This window comes from Fonsecaea multimorphosa, assembly GCF_000836435.1.
Source record: "Fonsecaea multimorphosa CBS 102226 unplaced genomic scaffold supercont1.16, whole genome shotgun sequence".
Classification (NCBI taxonomy): domain Eukaryota; kingdom Fungi; phylum Ascomycota; class Eurotiomycetes; order Chaetothyriales; family Herpotrichiellaceae; genus Fonsecaea; species Fonsecaea multimorphosa.
Window position 1 is genome coordinate 562,004 of NW_015971650.1, and position 19,891 is coordinate 581,894.

General features: G+C 53.9%; 7 protein-coding genes across 7 annotated transcripts; 4 read left to right on the top strand and 3 right to left on the bottom strand.

The window, feature by feature from the left end:
- Positions 1-409: 409 nt before the first annotated feature.
- Z520_07852 (uncharacterized protein) lies at positions 410-1,435 on the top strand (the record flags this gene model as incomplete). Its single annotated transcript, XM_016778349.1, has 1 exon — positions 410-1,435. The coding sequence occupies one exon, from the start codon at positions 410-412 to the stop codon at positions 1,433-1,435; it is 1,026 nt and encodes a 341-aa protein (XP_016630709.1).
- A 591-nt stretch (positions 1,436-2,026) lies between these two features.
- Positions 2,027-3,823, top strand: Z520_07853 (uncharacterized protein; the record flags this gene model as incomplete). The annotated part of the gene is made up of 2 exons (XM_016778350.1): positions 2,027-2,361; positions 2,470-3,823. 2 exons carry the CDS (start codon positions 2,027-2,029, stop codon positions 3,821-3,823), a joined length of 1,689 nt encoding a protein of 562 aa, XP_016630710.1.
- Positions 3,824-4,688: 865 nt separating this feature from the next.
- On the bottom strand, positions 4,689-5,060 carry Z520_07854 (uncharacterized protein; the record flags this gene model as incomplete). The annotated part of the gene is made up of 1 exon (XM_016778351.1): positions 4,689-5,060. The coding sequence occupies one exon, from the start codon at positions 5,058-5,060 to the stop codon at positions 4,689-4,691; it is 372 nt and encodes a 123-aa protein (XP_016630711.1).
- Positions 5,061-7,437: 2,377 nt separating this feature from the next.
- Z520_07855 (uncharacterized protein) lies at positions 7,438-8,857 on the top strand (the record flags this gene model as incomplete). The annotated part of the gene is made up of 4 exons (XM_016778352.1): positions 7,438-7,473; positions 7,533-7,602; positions 7,658-8,479; positions 8,547-8,857. The coding sequence occupies 4 exons, from the start codon at positions 7,438-7,440 to the stop codon at positions 8,855-8,857; spliced, it is 1,239 nt and encodes a 412-aa protein (XP_016630712.1).
- A 3,323-nt stretch (positions 8,858-12,180) lies between these two features.
- Positions 12,181-14,706, top strand: Z520_07856 (uncharacterized protein; the record flags this gene model as incomplete). Its single annotated transcript, XM_016778353.1, has 1 exon — positions 12,181-14,706. The coding sequence occupies one exon, from the start codon at positions 12,181-12,183 to the stop codon at positions 14,704-14,706; it is 2,526 nt and encodes an 841-aa protein (XP_016630713.1).
- A 407-nt stretch (positions 14,707-15,113) lies between these two features.
- Z520_07857 (uncharacterized protein) lies at positions 15,114-16,556 on the bottom strand (the record flags this gene model as incomplete). Its single annotated transcript, XM_016778354.1, has 1 exon — positions 15,114-16,556. One exon carries the CDS (start codon positions 16,554-16,556, stop codon positions 15,114-15,116), a length of 1,443 nt encoding a protein of 480 aa, XP_016630714.1.
- A 695-nt stretch (positions 16,557-17,251) lies between these two features.
- Z520_07858 (uncharacterized protein) lies at positions 17,252-19,451 on the bottom strand (the record flags this gene model as incomplete). Its single annotated transcript, XM_016778355.1, has 2 exons — positions 17,252-17,390; positions 17,440-19,451. 2 exons carry the CDS (start codon positions 19,449-19,451, stop codon positions 17,252-17,254), a joined length of 2,151 nt encoding a protein of 716 aa, XP_016630715.1.
- Between the last annotated feature and the right edge of the window lie 440 nt (positions 19,452-19,891).

Below are 19,891 nucleotides of genomic sequence, written 5' to 3' on the forward strand. Positions count from 1 at the left end.
GTTTGGAGAGTTTCCCGCTTGATCAAAGTCTCCGATGTTTGAAGACGACGCCCGCGACGCCCGCAAAACCTGCAAGTCTTGATCTCCGCTGCAGCTCCCGGCACTGACCGCCTAACGGCTTTGACCACTAGCCTCCTAATTTTCCCTCCTTAGCGGGGGCACTCTGCCCCAATCCAGCTAGAAGCCTGACCGTCGAGGCCCCCAAGACATGGCCCGCGGTCCTTGCTGCAAGGCACCATCATCATCTCTTGCGTGCCCCAGCGCTGCGAAAAAGTGATTTGCGACAATTTCAAACAAGCCACTTCGCACGCCTCTACAAAGTCAGTTTCGTCGCTCCCAGTCTTCTCGTCGGATCCTGCATTCCCTACTACTGCTTTTGTCGCAAGTACACGAAGAGGAGAGTGGCAAGATGGAGCCCGTCGTCAACGTCTTGCTGGACACCTTCCCCGGCTTGTCGCTTCCTCAGACGCTCTGCCTACCCTTACCAGCTTCTTCGACCACCACAGATCTACTGGCCGCTATAGCAGGGCTGCTGCCGCCTAATCTCCCAGACACTACGCGGCTGACTTTGACCTCAACCCCGAACAAACGCGTGTATCCCTCGTCTACCATCACGGTCGGAGAATTGACACGCCCGTCATCCTGTGGCCACAATGCTTGCACCAGCTCTCTACTGCCTCTCAGGCTATTTGCACCGCTGGTGGGTGGGAAAGGTGGGTTTGGCTCTCAGCTCAGAGCAGCTGGTGGCCGGATGTCATCGCGAAAGAAAAAGCAAAATGCAGAGCTTGCTTCAGGAAGTGCTCGCAACCTCGATGGGAGAAGACTGCGGACCATCGCAGAGGCGAAAAACCTCGCTGCATATCTGGCTACGAAGCCCGAAATGGACCGAAAGGAGAAGGAAGAAAGACGCAAGAGATGGGAACAGGTCATCGAACTTGCTGAGCAAAGGGAAGCCGACATGCGGGCAGGTAAGGGACCGGATGGGCGACGGAAAGGACTCAGTGACGAGTGGATAGAGACGAAAGAGGAGGTTGGAGAGAATGTGCGCAATGCCGTGAAGCTGGCTATGTTGGCAAGCGAAGAGAAGGCAGACTCAAAAGCGCCTCTGGCACAAGAAGGAGATAGCAGTGGCAGCGGAGGTTCCGGCGCTGCCAGTGACGAGGATAGCGATGAGGAAGACCTGATGGAGCTGGACCCAGATGATATGGCTCGGCTCAGATCTGAGGCTGAAGCTGGAGATGTCGACGCCATCTGGGTTTTGCAGAACCGACTCAAGATCCCCTCTCATCTATTGCCGAAGCCCAAGCAACCAGTTCGTCGGTTTGCAGGGTTTGACGACGAAGATGAATTCTCAGGGAGTGACGACGGCAACGAAGAGACAGAAGCGGACGTCGTGGAAGGAAAAGGGAAACAGAAGGTTGCCGGCACTTCATAGATGGTGCGAACGGCCAATCGCTCATGCCCGCTTGATATTGCCTGCTCCCACTCGTGTTGCGCACATGCCTCCTCGCCTTCCAAGGTTCTTTTGCTTGATCTGGACCGCCTCATTCACCCTGTGATGTACTGCTTTCCCATACTCAATCACGGATTTGTCCATTCCATGAGTACGGAGTTGCGCGACTGACCTCAACATACGGTTTAATGAGATGGAAGTGAATGCACGCCTCGCCTACTCTTAACATTAGGGGTATGGGTTGATCAGTTTTCATGACAGAGTTCTTCTCACATCTCCGAGTGCCGCCGAGTTTGAAGAACAAAGAGATTTCGCTCATCGAGTAAAAGATATTGAGGAAAAACCCCCTTAGCTTCGTCTTTCGTTGGGAACTGCTTCACTTATCTTCCTCTCGACTAGATTCGCACCGACATCACAAGAAGCGGTCGGTGACTTTGGGAGAGAAAAAGGAACGAGCATCACTCACATCCACTTGATCAACTTCTCATTTTATTCCTATCCTCTCCGCCCACATCTTCGTCCCCTCCCGGGACCGTTATTGCATCCATCCCTCTCGTGATTGTTGAAAACGCGATGGCTCTCCCCGTCTTCGCCTTGCTAACGCTGGGCTCGCTGGCCCTGCTGGGCCTCTACAAATTCCTTCTCTACCCCTTCCTCTTCCACCCCTTGCGACACGTCCCCTCTGCGCACTGGTCGATCCCGATCTTCGGAGACGCCTGGATCACCTATCAACGGTACATGGAGAGGAACAATGCCGTGACATACGCGGCGCACGTCAAGCACGGGTCCGTCGTGCGCATGGGTGCCAATGAGTTGAGTGTCAACTGCGTGGACGACGGCATCAAGACCATCTACGCGGGGTCCTGGGAGAAGCATGCCTGGTATCCTCAGAGGTTTGGCTCATATGGGTAGGTTGAAGCAGATCCACCATTCCATGGTTTGGCTGGGGGCGTTTGAAGTATCATGGGGGAAAGAGAGAAATGAGAAAAGAACTGACAACCAGGGGGATGTTGTAGGGTCATGAACATGTTCTCGACAATCCACCACGGGCCTCATTCGCAGAAGAAACGCACCATGGCCAACGTCTACTCAAAGTCCTTCATCGCCTCCTCCCCACAAGTCGCCGCCAACTCACACACCTTGTTCACAACGCGCTATCTCCCGTTACTCCAAAAGCTCTCCGAGACGGGCGAACCCGCCGACGTGCACGACATGAACAACGCCTTTGCCATGGACTTTATGTCGGCGTATCAATTCGGCCTGGCGGCGGGGACAAATCTCACCCAGGACCTGGCCACGAGAAAACACATCCTCCAGCAGTACCACTGTCGGCGGGACTATGAGTTCTTCTCGGCCGAAGCGCCCTGGCTCAAGAAGCTGACAAGAAGTCTCGGCTTGCAAGTCGTGCCGTATTTCGTCGACGAGGCCAACGTCCTCCTCGAGGATTGGAACGCCGGCATGTGCCGCAAAGCCGACAAGTTCCTCCTCTCCCAGGAAACATCCTCCTCTGCTGTATACCCCGGCGACGAACCGGTCGTGTACAAGCAGTTCAAGACGGGCATAACGAAACTCCGCGAAAAGGACCCCAACGCCGGAAAGGCCACGGGTGCGGTCATCCTGCCGACGACCCGACACGACGAACTGCACAGCAGTGACGACAGTAACAGCGACGACACCACGACCGCCGAGATCTACAGCGAAATGCTGGACCAGCTGGGCGCCGGGCACGAGACCTCGGCCATCGCGCTGACGTATCTGTACTGGGAACTGAGCAAGTACCCCGACCTACAGAAGCAACTTCGCGAAGAGGTGCTGACCCTAACACCACCCATCAAATGGCCGCTACAGCCTGCAGGATCTGGGAAACCAGCCGAGGACTTCAAGCTCCCGGACCCGAAACAAATTGATGCCCTCCCGCTGCTGAACGCCGTCCTGATGGAGACACTGCGTCTGCACGCGCCGATCCCGGGCATCGAGCCACGCATCTCTCCGAATGTGCCCGGCGGGAGCACGCTGGGCGCCTACTCCAACATTCCCGGCGGCGTGCGCGTCTCGGCCATGCCGTACGCCCTGCACCGCAACGAGGACGTCTTTCCGGACCCGGAGACGTTCCTGCCATCGCGCTGGCTGCCGTCGCATTCCTCGGAGGAGCAGCTCAGGGAGATGCACCGCTGGTTCTGGGCCTTTGGATCCGGCGGCAGAATGTGCATCGGCAGTCACCTGGCCATCCAGGAGATCAAGCTGCTCGTCTCGGCCATCTATAGCAATTGGGCCACGGAAATCGTCAACGATGAAGGCATCGAGGAGGTCGACGCGTACACCACAAAGCCCAGGAGTAATCGATTGATCCTACGCTTTTCGCACGTTTGATGTCTCATAAATGGGGGCCAAGCACAGGCAAGCAGGGGGAGAGTTCAAGAGATGTGAGCAGACAAGGCTAAGTATGGTGCTGGAATCTCGAGGGGTTTGAGCCGGCTCAGCAGCAAATAGTGTGATGTCGCTCCCTGGCCACTGCTGCCGCCACCAGTATGTTCCAAGCTATACTTTACAATCCTGAGAGGAGGCTCGCAAGCGAGGAGACGAATACCAGAGCAGACAGAAATCAAACGACCACAGATAAGACATTTGAAAGTTTCATGTCCCTCTTGATCCTCGCAATACCCACCAAGGCAAAGTAATACCAAGCAAGACGTATATATGACTTGCTCAGTCGAAGTCCGAGTCAGAAGACCTGGAGCGTAACCCCCTTTTCTAAGCCTCAGATCTCGCAGACCATGCTTTCCCACTATATCTGTCCCATTCAGATCAGCAGAATATGCCTTTTTCGTGTTGTTCGTTTTTCAAATATAGCAAATAAAACGATATCTCAACTTCGCCCCTGAGGGCTTGTAGGTATCGGTGAGAGCCAACGGAGGGGACTCGCCTCGGCAGGATGTCCAGGGCGTACCGAGCCTTCGAACCAAGCGCGATGGCAGCAGTTGGTAGGCGGGAAGCAATGTGAACGGCGAGGGCTTCCTGTGTATCTGTTGCAATTCATTTGCTCGCATCTCAAGTGTACGGGTACATGACTGCTCGTGTGCTGATGAGGCATCAAATAAACGGGTACACCTCCAAAAATAGAACCGTACCGAAGCAGTCCCCTCGAGTTCGATTAGAACTCATCCGTCACAGCGTCAGCCAACCATGCCACTCTGAAGCAGACGGCTGGGACCCATCGCCGTTTATACCATTAAATTTACAGCGCAACTCGCTTCTGAGTCGACCGTGAGCGGGTGGTGCGCGGAATGGCGGGCTTCGGTTTCGCTGGTTTCTGTGTTTTCAGCTGTTTCCTTCTTTGAAAGCGGCGGATCTGGCGTTGGGAGACCTTGCCTCCACGTGCGATTGATTCGTTGTCAATGACGTCCAACTCAGTCAAGACATTCTTGCGGAGACCCCATTTCCCCAGTTGTCGCTTGTACTGTTGCGCGGTTGCAGCGAAGTCGTGTTTCTGTTGCATTTCAGCCATGACTTGGTCTAGGGGGAGCCTCGCATAGAGTTCATAGATGGTGAATTTGTGTTTCTCCCAGATCTGCGTTGGAATAGGTCGGCTGTGGTTTGAGCGAACCATGGCGACGACAGAGGCAGGGCTTTGGCGATGCGTTTATCACAATACAATCACCGCTTTCTTCTTCTTAAAAGCTGGTGTACCAACTTCAGATAGCAAGCATGAAGTCTAGTCCTCAGTCTTATAAGATTTGCAAGGCCAGAGAAAGGCGTGATGGGAAGTTCAAGGCGGACGACGTGGCAGATCTTGTCTGGAGCACTGACACATGAAGGCTAAGCCTTGTTGGGTATCACGTTGGGTTCAGCGGCCCGACAGAGCGGGCAATCAGGAGTGCAGAATTCTTAAAGGTACTCGGTAGAAGTCTGTGTTGTTCAGCAGGGGGAGGTATGTGGGCGAGGAACAGAGAAGCGAGATGCTGCCGCACGGGGGGATGCTGGACACGTTCACTGTCAGCTGACCGAATCTGCAGAGGCAGGATATACTTGGAGTGGTCGCCCGCATGCTCAGGCGCCTGGTTTCTAAGGGAATCACTTGTGTTGGTCAGTGGGCGATGACTCGGAATCAACGTGAACTCAGGTCGGTCGGTCTCAGATTGGTCCCAGGTATTGATACCCGTCGAGGCTGCAGGCACCAAGCCTCAACTGGCTGCATATTACCGGACTCTCTACCCTGTCACGACAATCGGGCGCTTGTAGCGGCCGTTGGCGCCTGGGTGCTGTTGGGAAGAAGACTGATAATAGGATGGTAAGGGAGATGTTGGTGCCTGTCTACGCCTGCGACTGTGTGCAATTTTGAGCAGATCCCAATGAATGACACCAACAAGACTGAAGGAAGAGTCGCGTCACGGTTGATGGAATTGCAAGCCCAAAGGTGGGGGCTTCCTAGTCGACCTGCCTTGCCTGCGCCCTGAGCTAGTGGGTAGGGTAGGTGCTAGCTGCGCGTTGGTTAGGCGTCCGAGCGCCTATCAAACTAGGCTTCCCCGCTTCCTTTAAGCCTCTGGAGCCCGGAACAACACCCCTCCAAAATCTACCTACTGTAATTAGTCGGTAGGTACCTACCCAAGTTAGTTATCAAGGCATATGATCATGCACTGGCGAATTAGGGATAGGATTGGGTCGAATCCTCTCATTCCTTGATAGTACTACGGTAGATATGTCGTGACCCAGAGGCTACAACTCCATGTGGACGTGTCCTGATTCTTGTCAAATTCCCCAGTCCGACAGGTTCCTCGGACATGCAAAGCACCCAAACAAGGAGATGAGAAGAATCAACACTATTTCCATGTAGATCCCAACACAAATGGAGGAGAATCTTGGTCACATGTCGTCCTAGGTATGGATATTCGAGAGGTCCAGAACTGCAACATGAACGTCCTCTTCGTGAATATAGCGGAAGTCAACTGGGGGCATGATCAAAAGGTCCCCAAGGTCGTCAGGATGCCAAGACCGGGCCGCGAGCAAAGTTTTTCCGCTCCGAAAATGGGAAGCTTTGCGAAAATGGCCGGCGTCGCTGGTAAGGCTGAATAAGGCGACAGGGAGTTTTGTGGCGGTTGTTGCCGGTGCGAGGAACGGACAATGCTCACTCACAAATCGCAACACACAGCCCGCAGTCTGTTGTTCTGTTGAGACCACGCAAAACAAAACAAAAAATCCCCACCGAGAATTCGTGGAAATCAGTCCGACCATCCACGTCATTGGCTGACACAGCGAGCCAAGGTCTCAGGGTCTGGCACTCTCGGTAGTCAAGTCCATAGATCTTCGGAATGGGCTTATCGAATTCGGTCGTACCGGGCACGGAGCACCGTGGATGGCAGATAGAGCCAGGGGCCTGTTCCTCCACACCGGCTATGATGGATATCTGGCCGGATAAAATTTCACCATACCACCGTGTTTGGTTTTTCGAGGACAAATCCAAGTCAACCTTGGAACTCACATTGTTGTAATTATGCAGCAAGTGATCGTAGTGCTGTCTGGCGAAGCATGGCTTTTTTCTCAAATCCATCTCGCCGTGGGTTGGCGCCGCTCAGCCTCATCTGGAATTCCATTGGTCCACAAGGCTTGGGATGGCGGAATCTGCGACCTTCGATCTGGTTCTCTTCTCTTGGCCTTTTCTAAGACTTTCCCCGACCCGATCATCTCGCCGCGCCTCCAGGTGCTAACAATACAATTGTTTGCCTTGCGATCTGACCTCATAAATCTCAGGCTGTTCGCTCCTGGGACCATTCTGACTACCTTATATCTCTTGGTAACACTAGCTGGACATTCACCCTTGACCACTTGTTTCTTGTCATCCACGGGATCGGCAAACCTCCTTTCTCGGATTTCCTGCTGCCCGCTCCCAGACAGATCTTTTTAACCCACCAACATCCCTCGCCCCTACTTGACTTGAATCTCACGCGGACCTCGTCATAAACTGCCCTCACAAGCATTTCTCCAGCAAGATGGTCAAGGAGACAAAATACTATGACATTCTCGGGGTAGGCAGATTTCTCTTCTTGCTGAGGCTGGAACTCTCGACCGCTAACAACGTGCCCAGGTCGACCCTTCGGCCACAGAGGCCCAACTGAAATCGGCCTACAAAAAGGGTGCCTTGAAACATCATCCAGGTAAGAACATTCCTGAGCCCTGCTCTGAGAGCCGAGGTTGCTGACTCTTGACTAGACAAGAATGCCCACAACCCAGACGCGGCCGAAAAGTTCAAAGACCTCTCCAAAGCATACGAAGTCCTGTCTGACCCTCAGAAACGGAGCCTCTATGACCAATATGGTGAAGAAGGTCTAGAACAAGGCGGAATGGGCGGTGGTGGCATGGCCGCCGAAGATCTCTTTGCACAATTCTTTGGTGGCGGGTCAGCCTTTGGAGGCATGTTTGGAGGTGGCATGCGCGAAACCGGGCCAAAGAAAGCACGAACTATCCACCATGTCCACAAAGTTTCCCTTGAGGATATCTACCGAGGAAAAGTCTCGAAACTGGCTTTGCAAAAGTCTGTCATCTGCCCGCAGTGTGAGGGCCGTGGAGGTAAAGAAGGCGCGGTAAAGACCTGTGCTGGTTGTAACGGCCAGGGCATGAAGACCATGATGCGTCAAATGGGCCCCATGATTCAGCGTTTCCAGACCATCTGCCCTGATTGCCAGGGAGAGGGAGAAACCATTCGCGACCGTGACCGGTGTAAACGATGCATGGGCAAGAAGACAGTTGTGGAACGGAAGGTCCTTCACGTGCATGTCGACCGTGGCGTCAAGAGCGGCCACAAGATCGAGTTCCGTGGCGAGGGTGACCAGATGCCTGGCGTTCTTGCAGGAGACGTCGTCTTTGAGATCGAACAGAAACCCCATCCACGATTCCAGAGGAAGGACGACGATCTTTTCTACCACGCCGAAGTTGATTTGTTGACTGCTTTGGGCGGTGGCCAAATCTACATTGAGCATCTCGACGATCGGTGGTTGACAGTCAACATCTATCCTGGCGAGCCTATCACACCTGGTAAGTGAAATTATGCAGAGCTCCACGCCACACTAGCTTGGTGTCCCGATGCTGACGTTCTTGATAGGAGCAATCAAGGTGATCAAGGGCCAAGGCATGCCGTCAATGAGGCACCACGACTTTGGAAACCTGTACATTCAATTCGACGTCAAATTCCCAGACAAGACACAGCTCCAGAATCTCGAGCTTCTAGAACAAGTCCTCCCGCCCCGCATGCAACAAAAGCTGCCACCTCCAGATGGCATGGTGGAAGATTTCGACCTCGAAGAAGTCGATCCCCGTCAACAAGCACGTGCCCACGGTGCCGCTGGCATGGACGATGAGGACGAGGACGGCATCCCACCTGGAGCCGAGAGAGTGCAGTGCGCTTCCCAGTGAACGGGCAATGAAGCGCCCGGGATCATTGGGCAGATATGACGACGCAGAATTATCACAGACAGAATCGCAGACGTAATGAGTTGACGCACGAAAGAAGCGCACGACGCCGAGCATCAGCGAACGCGTGGGTTTTTCCTTGCATTTGATCTTGTGATCACTGGAGCATGGGCAGGGGTCAATATTGTACGGCGTCAGGGATTGGGACAGGTACTGCTTGTGATCAAACCCCCGGCGTTCAGTTGGGAAATCAGGATATGGAGTCACAAGCTCTTGCGGTGTGCACACAAGGAGGTCTCGGCTCGGTTGTGCGCTTGGACGCGCCTGCTAGACGGCCTGCTGGGCGACCTAGCCTCTCACCGATTCACGCATATTTAGACAGCCTTGCTATTATGCATGATAGAGTTTGGTTCGGAGCAGTGGCATGCAAAACCTCAGTCACGGGGTTGTTATTAGTTGCTACAAATGAAAGATGTTATGCCGGTGGTGATCATCGGAGGGAGGAAAGACCGTTGTAGGGCGTCACGAAAGGCCTGTCAACAACGCTACGGAGTAGTATGTATCGAGCGGAAGCTGCACATGTGAATTCAATCAGTTTTTTAGACTTCTCCGTCCTCCGTAGGGCAATGGCTAAGGCTCAGAATTAATGGGCTAGGCATTATGGAGACCTTGTAGGTCCCGCAAAGCACGAGCATCATATCAATCTCAATCTTCTGACCTGACAGATCGGGCGGCTGATCCGAAGGAACGATGGACCGACCTAGTGCGCAGCCACATGTCTTGCGGCCATTTGCCATTGATCATGGATTCATGGTGGTGGCCGTGGCGCTAAGGCCGGCCATAATCTCGTCGATACGAGGAGGAATCACTGGATCAGATGTCTGTCGGAGGTTGCGACTCTCAGACGCCGACCCTGTCAGAAAGGGAAAACATGGGCTTCTACCTTGGCCAAAGTGCGGAGTATGAGGAAGGGGGGGGAGCACGCAGTCAAGAAGTTCAACGTCTGGTAGGACGACGGTTGCGAACGCAGCTTGAACACCGTCTCAAACCGAAAGAGAGGGGATGAGGCTGGCACTGCCCGCTTGAGATTTTGAAGGGGTTCGGGGTTTGGTAACTTAGAGTGTGAGGTTTGAGTCTTGAGGCTCAGGAGGACATTGTCACTGTCACTGGCGTGTCGCTAACGCTTGACGTCGAATGGGAAATGAAAAAGCTTGGCATCTGCATTGGATGGAAAAAGCGGTCAACAAGGTACCGAGCAGAGGCGGCACATGCAGTGCACCTCGTCACTACCATCCCACTCGCTCTTCTCCCTTCTCCCTCGTGCTCCATCCTCACCTGCATCTGTCACGCACCAGTCGATCTCGTCCTCCCCACGTCCACTCCTCCGTCGACAGCTTCGCGGCTTTCGTGCTGGCTGCTGGCTGCTGGCGTGATCAGCCAGAAACAAGACGCCTTTCTTAGGGTCTGAAAAGACGGAAAGAACAAGAGAGCAGGAAGGGTGAACTGGAAAGCTGATAAGTTCACCCTCAGCTCTCAGAGTCGATGGGATCATTATCGCGTCAATCGCGTCAGCAATTAGCCAAACCCACCACAACCACCTGGGCATTATGATTGGCTCCGACACACAGACCTTTCTTCGATGATGGCAACCTTTGCCCACAAAATGACAGGGCGGGAGACCCACGGCCCCTGGCCTGCAAGAGCGGGACTAAAGTTGATCGACGAAACAAATGTCAACCACTGCAACCGGGAGAACTCGAGCACGCCATTTTGCTCCTGTAAAAATACTCAATGGCTTTTTTTGGGTCAGAGACAGCAGGGAATCGACCAGCTTTTGCATGCAACCAAGTGAGGCGACTTTGATAAATGAATTTGCCACTAGCCGCTCACCGGTGCAGAGCATACGAGGACATCGGGGACCAGACTAAGGCAACGGAACGGGAACCATCAAGTCATCGATCCGCAACTGGGGTTGAGAGCGGCAACGAGGCCGTCATCAGACCGTTGTCTTCATCGCCATCATCATGATTAATTGCGATTCACCGCTGCCGCCGTTACTGCTCCATGGCGATTGCGGTATCAGAGCGACGGGTCTAGCTTCAAGTCGGACAAGGCGTACCGGCTGAGACTTCGTTCTATTCTTTTGGTGGCATTGACCGCTGCACGGAGCTTTGGATGGCTTGGCTGTACGACTTGACTCCCTTTGCGTCGGCCGAAGAAATGCTTCGTGTGCTTAAGCAGCAACGACTGCCTTTGTGTTCGCCGTCCCGGCGATCTCTCGCGTCAACACCTGTCGTCGTCATCCGTAACCCCCAAGGGGACAGTTCAACGGGGTCAACGCTGTGGATGTGAGCATGAGCAGCAGGGCACTTGGGCAGTGTGGTGCAAGATGTCGCCTTTCTGAGAAATGGGCCTGGGGGCGCCATCACGCCTTCGATTGCACCATCATCTCTAACCCCGTCCATTTCATCACTGCCCCAATGGGACGAATAGAAAAATTTCTACGCCTCTTCTTCAGGACGCCATCCTGAGGATCTTTTCTAGATCCATTCGCAAACACCCTTCGTGCCCCGTCTTCCCAAGCCCGGTCGAGATCTCTCGCTTGTTCGATCAAGCACTGACGCCCACATGGGCGGCCCTCGTTTGAGGCTGCCTCAGAAGGCTGCTTGAGGTGGAGGAGACCCTCTAATATCTGGCACACTTCCCTCTACATCGTCGTCACCTCCATATTACGCTTGACGCCGTCTCCGCCTTATTTTTTCCCTCTTTCCTTTTGGCTGTCGGCAAGGCGAGAGCTCTGGCGGCGCTGCTCTCGTCGTCACTCTTCTTGATTCCAGATTTGGGACGAGAACAGTGACGATTCTTTCCCTGCTATTCACATCATATAAGCTTGCAGTACTACAGCTCCATCTCCTCCTCCGCCTCTAGGCAGTCGAGGGATTCCTAGCTACGCAAATAGCCCGAACCACGCTGCAAGCCACAAGAGCCCGGGCTAACCCTAGTCATTACATGCAAATCCTATCCACCTGCCGTTCTTCAGTATCCACCACGCCATACGACTTGGCACTTCCAGCCACTCAGCGGTCAGGCGTCCGCAAGTTTCATCCATGCCAGATCCATATCTGCTCACGACTAGTCGCGTCAGGGCAATCTGCCCACCCCAGGGTATTCAAACTCTGCAAGTCCGCTCCGACAGCCCCTCCTCTTTATATACCCTCCTTCCAACCTTCAAAGCAGGTAGACCTTGCACACCCACGTCTCCTGCGGTTTCAACGAGCCGAAATCACGTTCTTCCGGATCTCTGCTTAGACCTGTGAGGCGTGACAATGGCGTCAACCTCTTCCAAGGTCGGCCACGGCCTGGCTAAGGTCCTTGGCATTAACCTCGACGAGCGTCAGGCAACGAAAGATGCAGTCACTCGGGGTGAATCAACATATTCAGTCAGTACTGCTGACTCTTACATTGAGGAAGAGCCGAGAAGTATCGACTGGCTCAGAGATCTCACTCCTTCTGGCCGTGACATGCTGGCCTACTTCCGCAGTCTGTTCCCCTTCACCAACTGGATTTTGCGGTACAATGTCCAATGGTTGATTGGCGACTTGGTTGCTGGTATCACGGTCGGCGCTGTCGTCGTGCCGCAGGGCATGGCCTATGCCAAACTCGCCGAGCTTCCTGTCGAATATGGTCTTTATTCCTCCTTTATGGGGGTCCTGATCTACTGGTTCTTTGCCACCTCCAAAGATATCACTATCGGTCCTGTCGCCGTCATGTCCACCATCACGGGAAATATTGTCAACAAGGTCGCGGCAGAGCACCCAGATGTCCCCGGCCACGTCATTGCTTCGGCTTTGGCCATCATTGCGGGCGCAATCATCTGCTTCATTGGGCTCGTCCGGTGTGGGTGGATTGTGGACTTCATTCCGTTGACTGCCATTTCGGCCTTCATCACCGGCTCTGCCCTCAACATTGGGGTCGGTCAAGTGCCAACCCTGATGGGCATCAAGGTCAAAGGCTTCAATACTCGCGCCTCAACCTACCTGGTTATCATCAACACGCTCAAGTACCTCGGCCACACCAAACTCGACGCCGCTATCGGTTTGACGGCACTGTTTCTCCTCTATCTCATCCGGTTCACCTTGAACCGCTGCGCAAAGAAAAACCCCAGCCGAGCGAAGCTGTTCTTTTTCCTCAACACGTTGCGCACTGCGTTTGTGCTCTGCGTGTACATTCTGGTCAGCTATCTCGTCAACCGGCATCACCGCACGAAGCCCAAATTCAGTATTCTCGGCCACGTTCCCCGTGGTTTCAAACACGCGGCGGTGCCGACGATCAACACGAAAATCATCAGCTACTTTGCCGACCAACTTCCAGCATCTGTCATTGTCATGCTCATTGAGCATATCGCCATCTCCAAATCCTTCGGCCGGATCAACAACTACACCATCAATCCCTCGCAGGAGTTGGTTGCCATTGGTGTCACAAACCTGCTTGGCCCTTTCTTGGGCGCTTATCCTGCGACTGGGTCATTTTCGAGGACTGCCATCAAGTCAAAGGCCGGTGTGCGCACGCCTTTTGCCGGTGTCATCACTGCCGTTGTGGTTCTCCTGGCCATCTACGCTCTTCCAGCCATGTTTTTTTACATCCCCAATGCTGGCCTTTCTGCCGTCATCATCCATGCCGTCGGTGATTTGATCACTCCCCCCAACACCGTCTACCAGTTCTGGCGCGTCTCACCACTGGAAGTCCTCATCTTCTTTGCAGGTGTGCTGGTGACCGTCTTCTCGTCCATCGAGAATGGTATCTATACGACCATCTGTGTCAGCGCCGCTGTGCTTCTCTACCGTGTGGTCAAAGCACGCGGCCATTTTGTTGGGAAGGTCCAGATCCATTCGGTTGTTGGTGACCACTTGATTGAAGACAAATTCCATGACAAACCTCGCAATGACGATGATGCTACCCGAAACATCTTCCTCCCCTTGGACCACAATGATGGCTCGAATCCCAACATTCATGTTGAGTCTCCCTACCCTGGAATCTTCATCTATCGATTTAGCGAGGGCTTCAATTATCCCAATGCGAACCACTACACCGACTATCTTGTCCGATATATCTTTGAGCATACACGAAGGACGAATCCTGATTCATGGCCACGCCCCGGTGATCGCCCGTGGAACAACCCTGGCCCGCGAAGAGGCAAGTCAGAGCCAGACCGATCTCACTTACCGACCTTGAAAGCTGTCATCTTGGACTTCTCGTCGGTCAACAACGTCGATGTCACCAGCGTCCAGAACTTGATCGACGTCCGGAACCAGCTCGACCGCTATGCTAGCCCAGAAGCCGTTCAATGGCACCTGGCCTGCATCAACAACCGCTGGACGAAGCGAGCTCTCGCTTCTGCTGGCTTCGGCTTTCCCACCGCGCCCACGGAAGAGCAGCATCGCTGGAAGCCCATCTTCAGCGTAGCAGAAATCGGCGGTACATCATCTGCGGCCGCAGCCGCCGAGAATGAAGCAAACCGACGAATGTCTCGTATGCATGACGAAGAGCAGGGCGCCTCTCGACCCCACAGCAGCGGGATTTCCAAGACTGATGACATTTCGCGAGCGCAGTACAAGGATGACTCTACGACGAGCTCCAGCCAGGATGGTGACCTGTCGAAGCAGATTAGTGGTAGCAAGGCATATGTCCGAAGTTCGACGAAGCGAATTGCTGTGGTGCACAGCTTGAGCAGGCCCTTCTTCCACATTGACCTGACGAGCGCGTTGCAGTCGGCGATTGCCAACGTGGAACACCAGGATCAGCTGAGGGCGGCCGAGGCGGAGCAGGTTGATGAGATTCCCCACAAGATTTGAAATGGCGCGAAGGATTTATATAACGATCTATCTATTATATGATTTGCTTTTGGTTTATTTTTAACCCAGAATACCTTTTTTGTTTGGGACGACTCTTGTGATGAACGAATGGATATGGACATATGTAGGGATATTACAGAGCATCAACCCCATCATTGACGCCTATGGCACTTATATATACACGCTATCCATATCAATGGTATGATGACTACCCACCAAGTGCTTGCAAGATATATATATCTATGTCTATATGTATTGATTGCATCATATGTATCCTATCTTTCCCATCGTCATCGTATCTTGATCGTGTCTCATCTATGTGCACATCTATAACCCCCAACCGCCGGACCTAGCACAACCACTTTTCCATCTGCCCGTCGTCCTTGGTCCTTGGTCCTTGGTCCATATCATAACCCCGACACGACCTTCTCAACATCCACCTCGGTCCACATGACCATCCACATTGGCACACCGCCCAGCTTCTCCATGACGCGGCGGCTGGCCGTGTTGGCTTTGGAGACGTCGGCGTGGGCCCACGTATACCCGGTATGGTCGGTAATAGTAGTAGTAGCGATATCAGTGTTGACGGTGGTGTTGTTGGTCTCCGTCTCCATCTCCATCTCCTTCTCCGCCGCGGCCGCCACCGCGGGCGAAACAACATGCTGCCTCCTCAACAGCTCACCCGCCAACGCCACGGCGAGGCCCTTGCCGCGGTGCTCGGGCTCGGTGTGCAGACTGGACAGGCTGGCGTCCTTGCCCAAGAAGCCCCAGCCGATGGGGAATTCGTCGTCGCGGTAGAAGATGCCCGCGGAGACGTACTCGCGCAGCGTCTCCAGTGTGCGCGGGATGGGCGTGCGGTCGAGCACGGTCTGCAAGTGCGTGGGGAGCATGGGGCCGAAGGTGTACCCTGCCGGAAGGGAGGAGGATGGGATGAGTGGTGGTGATTGTTGCGGCGGTAATAGACCTGACGATGACATTGACAATGACGGTACCGTTGCCGTTGCCGTTGCCGTTGGCGTCGACGACACTGCAGGTGGTGAAGCCACCCGGAACAAATACTTCCAATACCCATCATCCGTCCTCGTCCTCGCCCCGATGGGGAAAAGTTCCCAGAGCTTTTCAGAGATGGTCCCGAACAGCACTTTATTCCGCGAGTACGGCACAGACAGGTATTTCCCGGTGCGTTTCAGTTCGAGCCACGAGGCTGGCGGGGTGGTTGGGAGCGCGGGGATGAGGGAGGTGTGGATGTAGGTGAAGAGCTGGCGCATGAGGGCTTGGTGGACCGGAAGTATGAGTGACGGGGAGGTGGTGGTGGTGGATGGAGACGAGGAAGAGTTGTTGGTGGATGGAGAGGCTGAGGATGAATCTGTGACTGTGCTTGATGACGAGAAGGGATACCGTCCATCGGCCTCCCAGCTCGCAAACATCCAGACCTGGCATTGGCCTGCGTTCGCCAGGTCGATGTGTGCTGCAATCCAGGGCTGCGAGTCTGCTGCTTCTTCTCCTCCTGCTCTCAACAACCATCGATCCACAAACCCCGAACCACCCTCCTCCTCCAACCCTTCTCCTCGCTCAACATCATCGTCATCATCATCATCAGCGATCGCGACAAAGACCCTCGCCGACTCCGAAACAGGATGATGCAAATGGAACTGGATCCTCCGCAGCAGCGGGATCGAGAAGGGCAGAAGCGCCTCGAGCTTGGAGAGCAGCGCGGGGATCTGCTGCGGCGAGAGAGTCGATGACCTGACTTTCAATCTCATTCCCATTCCCGTTCCCGTTCTCGTCTGCGGTTCTTGGGACTCTTCATTGCCCGTCGTCTGAGACTGCTGCGGTGCGGGGTGACTCATCACTGCCCTGGTATGTAGCGTAGTTTCTGATCCGATTGATACTCAGTTAGATCTTTCAAGTTTTGGGATGTGAAACGGATGGATAAGGTATTCGGCTGTTCGAATATTTCAGTTCCTTTTCTTTTCTTCTTCTCGGTGACGTCCTCGGAGACACCGAAAGAACCCTCAACCAGAACCAGAAAGAGGTAGACGTGCGTCCTTCACCGTCACATTTTAAAGCCAGGACGGTGGAGTTGCATTTCGCCACAACATTTGTTAGTCATTGGCAATAGTCCTTGTACCTAGTGCCTGACCAGGCTGACCAATAATAACCCTGCATATGCGGCACCGCCTGGAACTTGAAGCGCTCGGAGAAGGAGATTTAAAGCGAGGAGGAGATAAAGGGAGAAAGGGAGAAAAGACGGTCGAATTCATTGATTAAAAGTCCTAATCAAGTGGTGATATCATATCTCACACGGCTTGAGGTTCTCGCAGGTCAAAAGAAGCCCAGGTCAAAGCTCGTACAGAGCGAAAAGCCAAGCATGACGGTAGATATATAGGAGTCATAATGCATGGGCCATCATCGATCAGAAGGGCCTTGAAGGCATCGTCAAATTTTGAGCTTCCAGAGCAATATATAACAGGCAATCACTCTCGCCCTTGACACTGACAGAAAAATATGTCCGAGTCCCGCCAGACATGTCTCTTCTGTCCAGTCAGGAAGATGTCTTCTTTCGTCCAAAGATCCCGCGAGATTTGGACTTGCTGCGCGGCTTCTCCGCTGATGTCTTTCGGAAGGACCGCGTTCGATCCTCACTCTCATCCTCCGAGTCGTTGTATTTGTCCTTGTAGATCCTGCGCATGATTAGAAAAGGATACACCCACAAAAGATACCGGTACTTACCAGCTGTTGCCAACCATGCTGACACCCTTTGCCTCAGCTCTTCGATAAAACTTGGCCGCCTTTTTCAGGTCTTTCTTGCAACCGATGCCTTCTGCATAGCAAAAGCCCGCTTCAGTCAAAGCATCCGTATCACCCCAGTTGCCGGCAATCTCAAAACATCGGAGAGCGAGTGCTTTGTCCTGCTCGATACCCCAGCCGTTGAGATGCGACACTCCGAGCTCGTATATGCTCAGCGCAAACTGGGCCCGATGTGCCTTCTTATCGTTGACATCAACACCAGGCCTCTGGCTTGCAGGGTCCTCGTCATCCGCAATCTCGAGCATCGCGTAATCCACAGCTTTGCGAAGCCATTGTACCCCTTCCCGTGGGTTCGCTCGCATACCCCAACCGTGACGATAAGCAAGGGCGTACAGGAGCATTGCCGTGGGATGGCCCTTGTTAGCCGCAATGCGCAGGTGATACGTCGATTCTTTCAATTCGCCTTGTTGATGGAGCTCAATTGCCTTGGTGACATGTTCGTCCATGGAGAGGCCTTGGTAATTGCTGGTAGACCGGCTCGTTGTTGGCCGAACTGTGCTTGTTGATCGTGAGGAATGTGACGCTTCCTCGACGGGTGATAACGGTATAGGGGGAAGTACAAATGTAGAGGCAGGTGGAACAAGTTGGCCAACCGAAGGTCTCGAACTCGACGAATCATTTGATCTGAGAGACCCTGTCGGCGTATAGTACGCTGTCGGGTGGCCGGCACGGTCCGTGGCAGTCAAAGCGTGTTCAGTGTTAAGCTCAAAAGACGGGCCCGACCTTTGATGTTGATCTTCTCTGCTGGGCCGAGCCGATGCCATAGGAGACGGAACGGGGAGCTCGGAGCTGTTTTTCCCTTCTAATGGAGGCGTGCAAGGAAACATCGGTTCTTGCCATTCGAAATGGGGGGTAGAAAGGCCTGAAAAGAGTACAGAAGTCCGATCGGAAACCAGTCGCCCTCTGGGCAAGCTGTAGGTCGCGTGAGTGTACGAAGACGCTTCTCCCGAGAGATAGCCATCGGTTGGTGATGCTGAATTATCAAAAGAGTTCGCAGCGCGCAGCTGGCTCATCCGCTTTGCGAATGTAGCTTTAGTCGGGCTTTTATCGCTCTTGAGGTTAGTCATACTGACTGAACTCAAGGGTCGGGAGAAATTCCGTGTCGGGAGCTTGTGAGTGGGAGATCCGAGCGAAGTGTTGGAGGGTGATCGGGCATGAGACTGTGCGTACGGGGAAATCGGAGAGTGAGGAGCAGAGACGCCACTGCTGGACGAAAGCTTCCTTGACTGCGAAAAGGTCGAGCCCGCGTTGGAGCTGGTATAGTCGTCGTCAGAAGCGTCATGGTACGGTCGGAGTCGGTGCGAATGAGACCGTGGAGGCGCCAAAGTCGCGCTGAAGTCTGATTGAGAGGTGCCCGAGACCTGCCTTGAAAGTTCGGGTTGAGGATGTAGAGAAGGGCTGCCTACGCTGTGAGAAGGTGACGATGGTCTCTTGGGTTCCAGGGGCGGAGGAGATTCAACTCGAGGGGCGCCAAAGTAATCTTGCACCGGAGAGGGTTCCTTGCTTTCTTGATTCTCGTCAGACTTGACAACCTTACTCACGTGGACGCGTTGGGAGGCAGGCCTGCTCAGAGGATGAGCAACTCGAGCGAAGGCACCGCCACGTTCCTGATCCCATGTTGGGAGAGGAGGGACCGTGTCAAGGCTGTCCGACAAGGCTCGAAAGATCGGAGGACGATTGTTTTGATGTTCGGTCAAGGAATCCGTCACAATCTGAGGTGGAAGCCTGCTCATGCGTCGCTCGCCCGCTTTCCTGGTTTCCTCCAACTCTTTGGCCAATTTGCGACTTCGGGCCGCAATGGCATCCAGTGGTGATAGTGCAGGGGGGACATCGCCGTCGAAATGTTGGATCCGAGGCGACAGTGCATTTCTTGAGAGCGCGCTGGCCGAGCGAGGATTTTCGGGTGGCAGCTCAATAAAATTCGGACGAGTCATCACTGGACGCGGACTTGAGCAGCAGAATGAATTGTGTCTCTAGAAGAGGTGGCAACGGGGGTTGTATGTTGCCTCTTTTGTTGATGGACTCGGTCGGAGAAAAGGCGAAATGAGGGCATGGATCGAGGGTCTGGGGAGTCGGACAATACAAAAGCAGGGTACCCAGGAGGATCAAATGGTGGCTATGGTTACAGCTGGGGATTCAGGTCCGACAGAACAAGAGGTCTGGGGGCTGGCGCAGGAGTTGCAGCTGATGGGTGGTAAAAGTAGGATGTTGTGTCCACGGAGTTGGTGACGGAAAATCGCCCAGAATAAAATGATGACGGTGATCGACCAACAATAGCCGCACCGCGATAGGTCCAAGTCACAGGCTGTGTCGATACGAAGCGAATGACTGTAGTGGTAACGAGAGTGTAGAGAGAATGATGGAAAAAACGAGA